Source organism: Diplotaxodon limnothrissa, linkage group LG11, assembly GCF_057381915.1.
Source record: "Diplotaxodon limnothrissa isolate DT_005_m linkage group LG11, D_limnothrissa_male_GT1.1, whole genome shotgun sequence".
Classification (NCBI taxonomy): Eukaryota; Metazoa; Chordata; class Actinopteri; order Cichliformes; family Cichlidae; genus Diplotaxodon; species Diplotaxodon limnothrissa.
Window position 1 is genome coordinate 31,818,090 of NC_140606.1, and position 15,087 is coordinate 31,833,176.

Sequence of the window (15,087 nt, forward strand, 5' to 3'; positions counted from 1 at the left end):
CTGAGAAAGGAAACAACACAATCCAACATGAAATTAATCAAAGAGAATGGAGAATTTACAAAAATAAGTGAATTGTGTTTGCATTCTTCTGTGAACCACTCAATTTTAATGTTTTGGGAATTATTTACATTCGATTTGAGGTCTCCATATTTTTGACACAAAGAGCACTGTCTCTCATCATCTTTAGACCATCCAGTGTCTAGATCAGCTTTTGAAAGCCGACCTCTTTTTCCTAAGTAAACACACAAAAGTAAATATTTAGTGGAAGAGAAAAAACAGAAAAAAAAGAACATTTTCTCATAAACTAAATCCGTCACCTTTGAATTTGAGTCTGCTGCTTTTAAAATGGTTCAGGCTTGAAGATTCCCTAGACATTGGAGAAAGAGCCTCTTCTTCCTTTATATCCAAGCTTTGTCCATTGTCTTCCTGCAGGAGTCCCAGTGGAGTTCTAGATGAAAGATCCTCTCTCTCCTGCCACTGAGCATAAACATGCTCTGTTGTAGGAGGATGAACAGCCTGGGACAACATCCCCCTGAAGAGAGAGTTCAGAAGTTCAAAAATTGAAGCAGCACAAAAACAGAATGGTGCTTTCCCTTTTCATTATACAGCATGCATCAGAAGTGAAGAAACCCACATAAATTTACCTACTTGATAAAAATATTTAACACTTAAAATATTTACAGTTCTATATAATGTCTTGTATCTCAATAACTGCAGGCTTAAACTAATAATAAAGCCTCAAAATTAGAAACTAAAGCAAATACTCTAGCGATGAAGTTAGAAAACCTATTGTCATTGAAACAAATTTAGCAGAGCTGTGATTTCCAGACAGTTATTAAATGAACACCAGACATTTCACAGGGTTGGACATACATGTAAAAGAACTGAAAGACTATGATCCAATCACTTGACATGAATCTAACAGAAGACGTTTGGATCATTTTATGAAGAAAGAAAGAAAAATGCACCATCTCTAGCCAAGAGCACCGCCCGAGTAGAGACATATTTTCTGACCAAAGACAGATTGTCTTTCTGCTGTGCAACACTAGCAGTGAAGATGCTGACAAAGTATGCCATCAAAGAAAGGTGGACATATTGATTAAAAAAAAAAATCAAAGATTTCAGTTTTGGTTAAAAAAAACCCTCAGTGGTTGTAGGATATTCCTACATTCCTATTCACAATAGTTGAAATGTGCAATTCCCTGGTATTCCTATTCCTATTTATCCCTATTATATACTCTGTATTTATATAGGTCTCTGTATTTATATATGTGTATATATGGTATATTTCTGCTCATATTCTGCAACTTCTGTTGGTGCAGTGCTACCGGAAACTGAATTTCCCGGAGGAACCCATCCGAGGGATTAATAATATCTAATCAACAGTGAAGTCTGTACTTCTAATATAGTAAATCTAAACTGTTTGTTTTTTGTTTTGTATTTTACTGTAAGGAGACATGACTTTAGCTAATTTTATAGTTAGTTATAGTGATGCTTTACACAGATGTGCTCATTTCTGTTGTATCTATTGTGAAAAGGGGTGCTTGAGGGAAATGTGATTATGGACTCGTGTTTTTATATTTTCACTGTAGGTAGCGAAGATTAGAGAGCTACGTGTAAATTTAGGATTTTGTTTGTAGTGCTGAGGTGGGGAAGACCGGAGGCAGGACAGCTGAAGGGGACGGTACAATGGGCGGGACACCGAACCCATAAGATTGTGTTGATTTCCAGTTGTGAGCCAGACCTCGCTAGACGTAGCGGAAGTAGGCTAGGTCTCCGGATGCATCTGTATTTTATTGTAAAGCGCAAATAAAAAGATGTCTGATTTTGGAAGTAAGAGTCTCCGCCTGATCACTACCATTAAAATAATCAGTGAAATCGGTGTACTTCAACACTATCTAGGTACATAACTTTAATGGAGTATTTCTTAAACTTATAAAATGTTAAAAATGTAATACTCACACTGGCAAGTCTTTGGTACAAGGGTCCCACACCTTTGGGTCTTGGCTGTTGAACCAATTAAATACCTCCTCGAGCAGCTAAAAGAGAAAAATCACTCAATAATTATAAATGTTATAAAACTGAAAACAAACAAACAAAAAGATAAATCATGCTTAAAGCCAATCATGCATAACTTCAGGAGACTTTGTGTTTTCAGCCATACAGCACCTTTAAGTAGTAGGATCGTGCCAAGGCAGTAGGTCTCCGCTCCTCTGGAAGATCTTCTTCTTGCTCTAGCCTCTTTCGCACCACCTGGACCACATCCTCATGGAACATTTTCTATTAAAAAAAAGAAAGAAAAAATATTTTGGTGTCCTTGAGATGTTCAATCTTGTGCTGATAGGGCAGCTGCATTTCCAACAAAAGAATGTAACTACAGTAGTCCCTCGTTTATCGCGGTAGTTACGTTCTAAAAATAACCATAACCGATATGTGAAATCCACAAAGTAGTCACCTTTATGTTTTACAATTATTATAGATGTTTTATGGCTTTAAATGCCGTGACTACACACTTTATACACTTTTCTCTGACAGGCTTGAACATTTTACACTTATCTCTCTTGTTTAAACACCCTCAAAGTTCAATCCTTTGTAGAAAAAAAAGTCCAGTATTACAGAATAAAACCAAAGGCACCTGCGGTTTCCTTTGATGGTGCAAAACGTTTCATCGACATTACAGGATGACACACGGCACGATATTGATTGACAATAGTCTACAGCCAATCAGAACGCAGAACACAATGCGCTGTAAAAAACAAACAAACACAAAAAAAAAGCATGCAAAATTGCACCAAAAAAATCTGCCAAACAGCGAGACCGAAAGGTGAACTGCGTTATAGTGAGGGACCACTGTACCATTCTATATCACATAATAGGGCTGTACATTCATTGAATTTGAATCTAGACGACAATTTTGGCATTACACAATTAAATTGAGCAATATTTAAAATGCATGTTTTGCTAATTAAAATGCAAAAGCAAATGAAGCGTTTCTTTTTTTTTTTTTTGCCTGTCCCGTTTGGCTCTTTTGCCATCAGAATTATTGTCTAAAGGCGAAGAAAGATGCCCAACAGATTTACTTTACCAAATTGACCATCCCAGCCTTGCCGTAATGGTCTATTTGATTCACCTTTTATTGTTTATTTTATTTTATTTTTACTTGCTAAATACGGGACAGATTTGACTGGGGTAAAGAAAGGGGAGAAAGAAAGAGGGAAAGAAAAACAGCGGGGAAGAGGGACGGGGATAAAGGGCAAAAAACAAAAACCAACAAAATAAGCAGAAAAAAAATACATATATCAATCACCTGGATCACATGTTGAGAAAGAAAAAAGAAAACAAGCAGAAGAAAAAAAAAGAGCAACATAATAAACAACATCACGATGATATATGGGAATATAACAGTAAATACTAAATATTAAACATTATTGTGCAGCACGCAAGATCGACAGCGCACAGCGTGTGTCGTTTGTGTGTGTGTGAGCACCCGTGTGTACAACTGTCAGCATGAACGCGCTTGTATTAAAAGGTTCCTTCATGTAATGATCTGCTAGAGGGTGTGGGGGAGCCACAGCCCCGTCCTCAAGGGCATGAAGCAGGGCATGAGATCAAAACTCCAGACATCCAGAGGCCCTCAAAACACAAGAGACCAAGGAAGACCAACAGAGGGGCAGCCGCGCCACTGTCCCAGAAAGAGCTGAGGAGAGCCCTGCGGAGCAGAAGCCAGGGGGGGTTGCAGTGACGTGCCCGTGAGCTCAGCCAGCTGTGCCAGAGTGACCGAGCCCCAGGCCGAGAGGCCGAGGGCACCCCACCCCTGAAGGGGCCCGAGCGAGCCCCAGGCTCCAGACCCCGACAAGCAGCCACCAAGGAGTGAGCCGGTGTGTACCTGGACGCCCACCCCCGGACACAAAGACCCACCAATGCACCGATGTCTGAGGGCGTCTGCCACTGGCAGGGAAAGTGGTGGTAGGGGGAGATAAGCCTCCATACCTTGGAGGGCCTGAGATGTCCCCAGAGAGGTGGCGTCTGATACCCAACCTGACATATAGACACAGACAAACAGGCACACACAGATACAAACATCCATTCCCACCCTCATGCTCTCGCATGCAATTACTCAACACTCACCCAACGTGGAGACAGACACAAAGAGACACTGTACACACGATCACACTTCCCAAGCGTACTCTATACCCCAGGTCAAGGTACCCTTGCCCCTGGAGGGGGAAACTGCACCCAGACCCAGGTGTTACCCTTTTCCCTGGGGTGGAGAGAAGCAGACCGCCCCGACTCGGCAGCAGCAGGGAGGCCCCACATTCCAGACCCCAGTCGGACGGCCAACTCCTCCTCCTAGCCCCCCCCCCGCTCCAGCAGGCTGCAGAGAACGGGCGTGTGTGAAGACTCCGAACCTCCCTCCGCCCGCTCATAATGTAGTGTTGATGCATGTGTGTTCTAAGGTGCATTTAAAACCCAGGAGGGCATGGAGCTACCTGCCAGAGAGCAGCAGGTAAGCACATAGCCCCTCCTGCTAGCCCTCAATGTCTACGTGTATTTAAAATTGAGAGGTGGGCAACGACGCCAGGGGTGAGGTATACACCCTGATGGTAATTTGGATTCCGTGTATCGTGCCCACCCCCAAGATCCTATATGTATGTGTAATGGGTGTGAGTAATGTGAATGTCTAAGTTGTGAGATAAAATTGAGGCACAGGCAGCCAGAAGGGGACGGGGGATGGGGGTAGCAAGGCCCTGCACGTTTGGGTGATTGTGGTGGAGCGGGAAGAGGGAGGCAGCTGGAGATGGGGAGGCAAAGAAGGGAGGGGCAAATGACCCCTCCCTGGGGCCAGCTCCCCCGCTGACCCCAGTAGGCACCCCCATACTCTGCAACCTGCCAGGGAAAGGGGGCCCAGGCCCATTAGGACCGGGGCCCAGTTCGGCAGCGCCGCCTGGCCCCAAAGAGACCGGGACAGCCCACCCGACCCCACCACAGAGAAACCGGCACCCACCCCATCATCCACTCATCTTCCAGATTACACAAGACAATAGACACCCAGGCTGAGATCTTCCTCCACCTCTCCTGTATCTCCCTCTCCTGCAGAGTGAGTTCCTGAAGAGAGGAGACCCCCTGCAAGATGTAACAGCCTCCCCGAACAGTTGAAGAGCCCCCCAGGTGGCTCGATGCACTGGCGGCACCCTGCGCCAGGGCTGGGCCCCCATACACCCACAACCCCGGCAACACACCAACCAGGACCCAAGCCCCCAAGGCCCAGCCAGGGGCCCAGCCCAGAGATGGAGCACCCCCAGAACCCCACGCCCGTCCCAGACCCACCCAGGGGCAGCCAGGCTACCAGGTCAGTAACCCACGTCCGTCAACGAAGGCTTCATGAAAATGGTCAACATATTAGACAAACACAGGTCGAGCTCGAGCAATTCTTTATCAAAAGTGGCAAAACTTGCACTGTTTTATTTGCATACATCATACAGGTATAAAGAAAGGAGTGAAAAACATAAGGAGAATAAGGAAGACCGATTTAACTTTCACTTATATTTTCGTACATATATGAAAATGTGAAAGCAATGTTCGGTTTACAATTTGCAATAAAAACTGAACGATCATGATCATCATTTTTACTATGATGGTACAGACCTAATGTTTAAATGGAAGCACAATGTTTTATACCAGTTAATCTACTTGAGCTGATTATGTGACATTAAATAAGGGGCCGTGTACTCACCAGTGTAGTATAAAGGCCTTTGTCAAACTTCTTTCCTACAGCTCGGAGGTCACAGGCTGGCTTTCCTTCTATGCCACTCTCAGGGTCGACCGATCTTTCACACTACAACAGAAGTCGAAGAAAATTAAACATCATGCAATTTGAGTGGTTTACTAAAATAAAATAATAATAATACAGTAAACGGAAATATTTTGTTAGCTATATTCAATGATATGTAGCATAAAAACCAACATTTGAGTCATAAAAATTAGAGATGAACCGACTGCAATATGTGACCAGCCTATACCGATTTTTCCTGGTTATGATTTTTTTTCTAAGAACTACAATTGACAGCATATACAAACAAGAATCATGTATTTTATGTTCATAATAAAAAAAAAACAACTTATTAAACTTCACAATTTATCCCAATATGCAGTAAGTTACAGGAACTTCTCTCACTTTAACAACTGAAAATAAAGTGCTCTACTGCTGTAAAGAGGAACACATACATGAAAACGTGTTTCTGTGCACCCACCTTTAACTGACATATTTCACCTTACCTTTAGCAAACAAAAGCAAGTGCAGCAGATTCATATAACAAAAAAACAAACAAAAACGAGTCAGGGACTTGCATCATTTTCCAGTATGTGTAGAACTTCAACAGATAACAGGACATTGATTCTTTTTTCTTTTTCACTTGTCTCCATAAGTTTTCCTGTAACTGCTTTGATCTTTTGCTCATGCCAAGGCTTCTTTAAGCTTTAGTTATCTTTACCACTTTTCTTTTGTTAGCTTCTGTAAAAATGTCCATGTTCAGCTGGATAAGTTTGAGTTAAGCATCTGATTAAGTTTTCGGCAAAAGTTTTCGTAGTGCTTTCCCTTGCAGGTTACTTTACCAAACTTTACTCACAACATGTTAACATATGGCTGTGAGTGGGTGCATGAGTACTTGTGCATGTTGTGCATGCATGAAATGGACCAGCTCATAACGGCACATATATCAGGCTGGTCACCGGTTGGTGTTGAGAACACCGAAAATCATCCGATTCCAGTCCCTGGCAAGTCAATCATTGCATCACTAATAAAAATAGAAGCAAAGTCTCCTACCTGTGAGCAGGTAACAAGGTGCTGGGTGAGGGTGGATGAAAGCAAGCATGCTAGCACCTTCTCCACCCCAGCCCTGAGCTCAATGTAGAGAAGCTCTCTCCAGGCACTGGGTTGGGTCACACTACATGGTCGACATGAATACACTACACTCTCTGGCAGGCTGGACAGGATCTCATACAGCTCATCTGAAATTATTTTACAGGAGAGATATTTTGGATGGAGGCAGAGAAATCCACTCATAATCAAAATTCACAAATGCAATCTAAGAAAAATATTCATGCTCAGCTGACAGTAGCAGATAACATTTAAGTTTGATAATGCTGTTCCAGTATTAAGAAGCTTCAAAACTGTATACCATCAATGTTTACAGAGTCAATAATAAAAATCACCTGTTAGATCCTCACACTTGGCATGAACCCAATGGTTGCAGGTGCCACACTGCATCATTTGACTATCATAGTCATTGTCCTCATAACACTTGAAGCAGATTGGACAGTAGTTACCTAAAAAAAGAGACATTCAGACAAGTTAAAGAAGCTGAAAATTCACCAAATGATAAACTTATTGTTAAGGTTAAACTGTCGCCTCACCCTGGTCATAGAGTTTTGAACAATCTGGACATAGTCCTTTGTCATGGTTCCACTCAGTGTCCCAACTCTTCCCTGGTGTGACGCCACAACTTTTGCACCTAGTGCATGTCATACACACCTGCACAAAATATTACTATGAGAAATCGGCAGGTTGTAGTAAATATCCCTAAAATTGTGTTTTTTTGAGTAACCTACCCAGGCTTTCCTCTTCTTGTTTTGTTTTGGGTAGTTTGGTCCCAAACAGGAGGCATGATAGCAGTTCTGGCATCGTTCACACTCTAATAAAGGCTGAGGAAGACATGGAAGCAAACAGATTAAGTACATACCAATAAGAAAGCTAAACAAGACAAATAAAATGTTTTAACCTTTGAGAGCCTGTTTTTCCTTCCGCACACATGGCAAAACTTGCAGCGTCTGCAGCACCAGTTTTCTTTGTTCTCCTCTGAGGGGCGCTCCGCTGGCTCAAGGCAAAATTTGTGGAAAGGTTCACAGCACACTTGGCAATACAGCATCTGTAAAATGAGGGTCAGAGGAAAAAAAAAAGAACATGTAAATAACAAAAAAGGACACTTTGATATCTGAATCATGTAGTGTTTAATGTTTATCTAAACTTGTTGAAAATACAAGGTGGTAAGCAGGAGACTGAATATTTAAATTAAAATTGAGTAGAAATTATCAGTTACCTCATGTTGCCCTTTACTGGCACAAAGGAAGCAGACATAGGGTGGCATGGGAGGCGCAGAGGTCAGTATACTTAATCCACTCATATTCCAGACATTCTCCAAAGCACAGTCCTCCTGAAAATGAGACAAAAATTGAAAAAGATAAATAAATTTAAAAAAATTAAAGATTTTCACAGTAGTTACCATTACCCTACTCTTTCCATTAATCAATGCCCATATAGATATTTACACTATGTTGTTGATTGAACTGTGGATTAACTTTGTGTATTAAATTTAATGCAAGTTGTAATTTGCATTTTCACACATGTAAAACTTTCATTCATAGATTAAAAAAATAATTCGACAGATCAGAAGGAACAAAACTCTAATGAATGATGTATGGAACGCTGCACATGTGGGAACTTAGATTAACACCGACCCCTGCTGGGCAAAACATTATACTAACGTGAAAACATGAAATGCATTTTAAATTATTACAGGTGTTAGCTGTGTGTACATCTTCTGTGGAGTAAATAATATTTGAGGAAGGCAAATAAGAAACCAAGTATGTCTCCAAATACATAACTCTAGTTATTACTTTCCGACAGGGAATACAACTCTGGAATTTAGGAATATATGAAACAAAGACAAAACAAACAAAAAAACCCTACCTTAAAATCAACCCTGATTTTGTGAGTAGGTTTAGAAGATTCGACAGTTCGCTGCTCAAATCCATGGGCCAATGCAGCCAGGACACTGGGAGGAGTCTGCTCCAAAGGACCCTGAGACTGGAGACCCTGAGAGACCACCGCAACCTACAGACATGCATAATAGTTAATTAAACTGCTGATTGCTAAAATTCACTGCATTAAATTAGCAAAAGAAAGGGAATGTAAGAAAATCCTGAGACAGTTTGTGCAGAAACGTCTGGTTTGTTTGATCAGTAACAGTAACGAGTGTGATGTTAAGCACAGCGTGCCAGAGCTGGACATTTTTTTGTCCTTGTTGGCCAAACATCAATATACTTCTATACAATTGCCACAAATTTCCATTATATAAGTTAAGTACAGTTTAAGCACCAATTAAATCCAGAATTACCCACCTTCTCAGGTTTACGTCGAGCTGACGGCACACGGTGAGAACTGGACTTTCGATGCCTGACCTCATCATCTGATATGTCTCCCAAGAATCCTTCCAGCGACACAAAGTCTTGAGAACATCATGGAAAAAACAATTTACTTTATTACAGGCTTTGTAATCATAATAGTACACAATATCCAAACTTAAATGACTACACAGCTACTTGCTATTCTTAAAAAACAAAACAAGCAACTAGACTGTGTCAAGCAGTCGCTGAGTATTAATTTACCTTGACTGAAACGGGGTCCGACACCTCTTCTCCTTGCTGGTGAGGCAGAGCTCGAGAGAGCTTTATCATCTAGATCTGAGTCGTAATCCACCAGGTCAAAATAGACACGGGGTTTAACAACACGCTTCGGCTGCTTTCTCAATGATGGACTGTGGCCGTCACTCTGGAGACCAGACGGTGAGTCATTCCCTTCGTCGTTACTTGAATGACCCCCACTGAGAGAGGATCGCCTTCGCTTAGAGGAACCTAAAAGAAAACAGTGGTGACACTGATATGTAAGAACTACTACAACATGAAGTGTGCACAGAAGGGGAAAAATTACCTTTAGGTGCCGTTCTCCCACTTAATCTGCGTGCTTTCCTCTCCTCAATTTGGTCACATCTCTTATACCTTGTAATTAAAATAAAATAAATACAAATTTTTAGAATAAATCAGAATTCACCACATTGTCCTATGTGCCACAAAAACTACCAAACATAACTTACACACAACACTGCCGCTTGGTATTGGGACCACCAAACTTGGGTTTGTCCAGGCAGTTAATGCACTTGCCACAATCATCTTCGTGGTTGCAGCCTTTGCATACGCCACACCTTCTAGATCGGTACCCAAACGGTCCAAGTCCTTTCCGCTTTACAAAATTTGATGGTTTCTTGACCTTGGTGACCTTTGGATCTGACAGCCCAGGACTGTCAGATTCAGATGGAGAACCAACATCTGCAAGAACAAAAATGCAATAAGAATGGGAAAATAATGCACGATTATCTGAACAGCAGCTCTTGTTCTCTTTCCCAAATGCATTCTCAGCTACATCAAACAGCAGCGGTATAGATAAAAATAGTAAAGATGCAATGATGAGGCACTAAATATATAAATGATCAAGGAAAGTCTGGTTACAGTGAATATCAAATAAAAACTAATCAGTTGTACAACTGATTGCTGGAAGTTAGATAGCGTTACTTATGTTTGAGTTAGGAAACAAATTTGTTTATAGGAACTGTTCAGACAAGCAGTGTAATGTCATTGGTCATATCTACCTTTAGTGACCGCTGATGGGGAAATGCCAGATCTTTCATGCAGTGGCAAGGCACTAAGTCTGGGAATATCATCTGGTACCATGGCACGTGGCTGCCCGAGGACCACGGATGCAGCACGGCACACGTGCTTGATACGTGGACCTCCTGCTCTACGGAACTCCTGGCACAGTGGGGAGATGACTTGCGGCTGAGGAAGGAAATAAAAGTGTCATGAGGCTTTAGTTTACACGGGATGAGCTTCCCTGTTTATATTATTGTTCAATTTCAGCTCAACAAAAGGGTTTTTTTTTATCCGCTTGGTACAACCACAGACAGAAACAAGATTTTTAGTGAGATCAATGCTCGCTCCCCTCGAGCCTATTGATTTCTTACTTGTACTTGAGGCGGTTCTGTCTTGACTGGAACGTCAGAATGAAGCTGCACCCTCTGCTTCCTCCTTTGTCTTTTAGAGGTCATATCTTGAGACCTGGCTCCAACCGGGCCAGATAACAGCTGCAAGGTTAATTTGAAAAGATTAAAAAAAAACAAAACACTGATCCATAATGTATCACTCAAAACAACTGTGTTTATATGATGTGTTCTTCCTCTATGACATGTTATTAAGCCAGGTTAAGCTACTAACAAACAGTCAATGTATACAATGAATTGAAAACACGCTTGTGGTGACGGTGACCTTACCCCAGACGACTTAAGCTGTTTCTGCTGGTCAATTTTAATAAGCTGAACCTTGGCTTTCCTGAGGAGATTGAACATTCTTTTATTTGCACCAGTGAGTCGTGCTCTTTGTGGTACTCCCTTCTCCACAGACCCAAGAGAAATGCCCCCACATCTGCCTGAGTTCTGTACTGACTGCAACTCTCCTGTGGAAGCAATACAAGCCATTTTCAGGTCTATGGTATAGTCTTGTTTGCACGATTGTGTAAGTGATGAATCGAAAGTTGCTTAACATTAGTATGGTGTTACCTGAGTGAGGCTGGGCAGTGTCTTTTGCAGCTATATCTTCCACTTGGCCATGTTGCAATGTGAGTGACTTTGGGTTAGTAGTCCTAACACAGACAGAAACTTTTCTCACTACTCCAGGCGTATCTAGGTCTTCGATCTTAAGCTTGGACTTGTCTTTCTCTAAGCTTGTATCCCGTTGCCTAAGACTAATGCTCATGGCTTCATCATCAAGTCCTTCTGCTAAATCAACAGGAGGCTGGAGTGGTTTGCTCGCACCATCGGGCTCTGTTGGGTTTTTGCTTTTAAGTCCCAGTTGTGGCTTCTTCAGCCTCTGATATATCTTGAGGTGAGTCGTTTGCTTAGTGAACTTAGGGCAGCTTTTCTTTTTCTGAACATCAAGGAGGTCAGTAGATAGTTCTGTAGGCTTATCAACTGGTGTCAGTGAAAACAGATCCTCGCCTTTGTTTTCTGGAGTTTTGTCCAGTGTATTCACTTCCTTGCCTGCCTTTTCTGGAAGATGACACTTAAAACTTGAGTTCTTTAGAAGAGACCTGTTCTTATCATTTTTGACACTTTTTCTCTCAGAAAACAGGCTATCGGCGAGATCAATACTTTCATCGAGGTCCTGAGCTGAAAACAGATCGACATCCAGTTGAGCTTCACTCAATATGTCCTCCTCGTCAATAGGCAGGATTGGAGATATTGCTCTGTCTGCCCCATCATCTCGCCTCTTTCCTGGACGTATTTGCAAGCCCAGTTGTAAACCCTTTTTTGGGGAGTTTCTCCGAGGCAGTACAGACATTCCTGCATCATCCATAAACCTCTGCGGGGTCTTGATCACCCGAGAGGATCTGGCACTTACCACAGGCATTATGAAGTGCTTAATGTTTTTTATGAACTTTGACTTACTGCGCTGAGCCTCTGCAACATCTGCCTGCCCCCCATCAACTAATGTGTCTGTTTCCTCCTGCTTCAAACTATCTTTGTCAAGTCCTGTATCTATCAGCTTGGAAATGACTTTAGGTTTTGGTCTCTTAGAGCCAATAAACTGAAGACTTGACTGCTTCTTTTTGTACTTTTTATGTACCCCAATAAGTTTGAAGCTTGGGGATGGTGCGTTAGCTGCCAGTGGGGTAGAACTGTCACCATCTCCCTCTTCAGTTTGTTCACTTTCAGGTAATTTGAGTGGGGCAAATTTTCCATCTTTGCTCCTGTGTCTGTGTTTCTGGCGCTGACCAATCAAGTTTTTACGTTTCTTTTTTCCTTTTTTCTGAGATGCCATTGATGCATTTAGATCACTCGTTTGACATTCCAGTGACAAAGATTGCTGACTTTCAATTGACTGAATGTCCATTTCTTCCTTTACTGATGGCTGTATCTGCTCTTCCTCCACTGACACAGGGTCCTGTTTGGTCTCTGGCGGAGGGCAATCTTTTGTTTCCGGCTGGCTTACCTCTGTTACTAAAGGCTGAGTGTCTTCCTCTTGAACAGGCTCCGTGTTAGTAGTGTCAACTGTAACAGGCTCTGTGTTGACAGCAGTTTCAGTGGAAACGACAGCCTTCTTCCTGGGAAGAGACTTCTTTTTCCCTAGTTTGTTATTCCTACATCTTCTAGGCTTGGAAGGCACAGGCAATGGTTTGGCCTCACTAAACTGTGGTTCGGCCTCATTAATCTGTGGTTCTACCTCATTCTCCACCTTTGGTGGGGAAGCGTCACCTGGCAACTGTGAGGGGTCTTCAGCAATATTTGAGGTATCCTTGTCAACAATTTCAGAGGAGTTTACAAAGGTCGTTTGCGATGGCTCCTCAGTCAAATCAAGACAAGGGTTTTCGGGAAGAACTTGTGAACTGGAATCTTCAGTTGAAACCTGAGAAGAATCTTCAACATGAACCTGTGGGGCATCTTCATCCTGTACACTTGCTCTAAGCTTTCGTTTTGGAGTGTTCACCGGCTTCTGACTGACAGACTTTGTTGGTGACGAATCAAGGCTTGATGTTCTCCTCCTAAGCCTTCTTGTTGGTGTGACATCAACATCCAGACATGCTGATTTATCCTCATTAGTTTCATTCTGATCTATTAAAACATCCTCTTTCTCCTCTCTTTCCAACATCTTTTCAGCCACAGGGCTGACCTGCTGAATTAAAAAAGAAGGCTTTGAACTTTTATGTTTGCCAGGAGAGGAGACCTTTTTAATTTGAAGAGGGGGGACAACTTTCCCACAGTCCGTTTTAGTGATTTCTTGTGGAGATGCTTCAGCCGTGTGTTCCACTGCAACTTCAACTTGTAAAGAGGTCTTTTCCTCCAACGGCTCCTCGGCGTTGTTTTGGGAATCTTTCTGATTACTCTCATTTTTCTCAGTGTTTTCACTCTCCTGTGGAACTGTGTCATCAAGTTTGGATTCATCATCAATTCCCTTTAAATTTTCACTGACACTGGTATCACAAAGAGCGGGCTGATCAACCTCACTTACAGCATTAGGTGTTACTGTGAAAGTGTTTTCAGCGCATGGCGTCTGACTTCCTCCCTTTACTAACGTCAAAGTCCAGATAAATTTTCTTCGTTTTTTCTTTCGAGACGTATTCTTCCCCGCGGACTGCGCATTGTATTTAGGGTTTCTGATCTTTATTAACTTTAAGCTTGGGACCCTCGTGTCCTCATTTTTCAAAGGCAAACTGTCACTGGGTTGCACAGCTGAGTTATCAGTCTCTGACAATGACAGACCTTGGTTTTCTGGCACTGTATCGTTTTTATTCAGCCTCCTGCTTTGCCTTCGTCTGTTACTTCCCGCTAATGGTTTGGCCTCTGCTGTCCGCGAAGCTTCTGACTTGGACGCTGCTACAACAGCATCACTTGTACTCAAACTTTCCGCTGCAGGTGCACTCACCGTGGCTCTTTTAGAGAGTGGGTTTGTGACTCTATTGCTCCTACGAGTCACTAGTTGATTAACTTCAGGACCCTGGCCAGCAGCAGTTTCCTTATGCTTTAATTTCTTTGCATGTGATTTTGGCTCTACAGTCCCGCTCTCTTTTACAGAATCAGGTTGATCAACAGATTCTTTCTCCTTTGATTTTTGGTCACTAACCACAACTTTGGCGCTAGTCTGGCATACAGGCTCTGTTGTTTTTAAAGCAGATCTCCCACGCCTTCTCACAGGTACCGTCCCCCCTCCTTTATCTTCTGTGCCATGCTCATCCTCTTGTGGTTCAGCTTTTAATTTGACATGAGCACTTAAAATCTGGTCACCCTCAATGTCCTTGGTTTTAGGCTCATCCTGATCTCCTTTCATCTTCAACTTCTTTGCAGATTTTTTCTGAGGCTCCTTTACAGTTTTGATTTTCTTTTTGGCCACCAACTTTATAGTAATCCTCGGTGCTGCTGATGAAGCTCTGCTCTTGGCGGGCTGTCGATCCAGGGTGCTTTTTCCTTTCGAACCTTTCTTGCAATCTTTTGCTGGTTTTGCTTCGAGGGACACGTCGTGCATTTGCTCCGAAGACTTTACATCTTTTATCGGGTCAGGTGGTGCAGCTGCCTTCACTGCTGGCGTTTTAAGCGGTAGCTTCTCACTTTGACGTTTCGATTTTGTGTTGGCAGCATCACCTGCAAAACAAAGGTATTAAATGAACACAAAATCATCTGACAAAACTATATAGAAAAAATATATTAT

At 42.4% G+C, this 15,087-nt stretch overlaps 1 protein-coding gene across 2 annotated transcripts in view; it reads right to left on the reverse strand.

Moving 5' to 3' along the window:
- kmt2bb (lysine (K)-specific methyltransferase 2Bb) overlaps positions 1-15,087 on the reverse strand; it is a 28,960-nt gene that overhangs the window by 11,974 nt on the left and 1,899 nt on the right. For both annotated transcript variants that reach the window (XM_085366633.1, XM_085366632.1), the window contains exons 3-22: positions 11,445-15,020; positions 11,160-11,341; positions 10,854-10,973; positions 10,482-10,668; positions 9,930-10,161; positions 9,767-9,834; positions 9,445-9,690; positions 9,178-9,284; positions 8,747-8,890; positions 8,097-8,210; positions 7,779-7,925; positions 7,609-7,701; positions 7,414-7,531; positions 7,213-7,326; positions 6,824-7,008; positions 5,735-5,836; positions 2,170-2,280; positions 1,963-2,039; positions 318-532; positions 129-232 (exon numbers count right to left, since the gene is read on the reverse strand). In XM_085366633.1, coding sequence (XP_085222759.1) covers positions 129-232; positions 318-532; positions 1,963-2,039; positions 2,170-2,280; positions 5,735-5,836; positions 6,824-7,008; positions 7,213-7,326; positions 7,414-7,531; positions 7,609-7,701; positions 7,779-7,925; positions 8,097-8,210; positions 8,747-8,890; positions 9,178-9,284; positions 9,445-9,690; positions 9,767-9,834; positions 9,930-10,161; positions 10,482-10,668; positions 10,854-10,973; positions 11,160-11,341; positions 11,445-15,020 — 6,242 coding nt within the window. The remainder of the gene's footprint in view (positions 1-128; positions 233-317; positions 533-1,962; positions 2,040-2,169; positions 2,281-5,734; positions 5,837-6,823; positions 7,009-7,212; positions 7,327-7,413; positions 7,532-7,608; positions 7,702-7,778; positions 7,926-8,096; positions 8,211-8,746; positions 8,891-9,177; positions 9,285-9,444; positions 9,691-9,766; positions 9,835-9,929; positions 10,162-10,481; positions 10,669-10,853; positions 10,974-11,159; positions 11,342-11,444; positions 15,021-15,087) is intronic.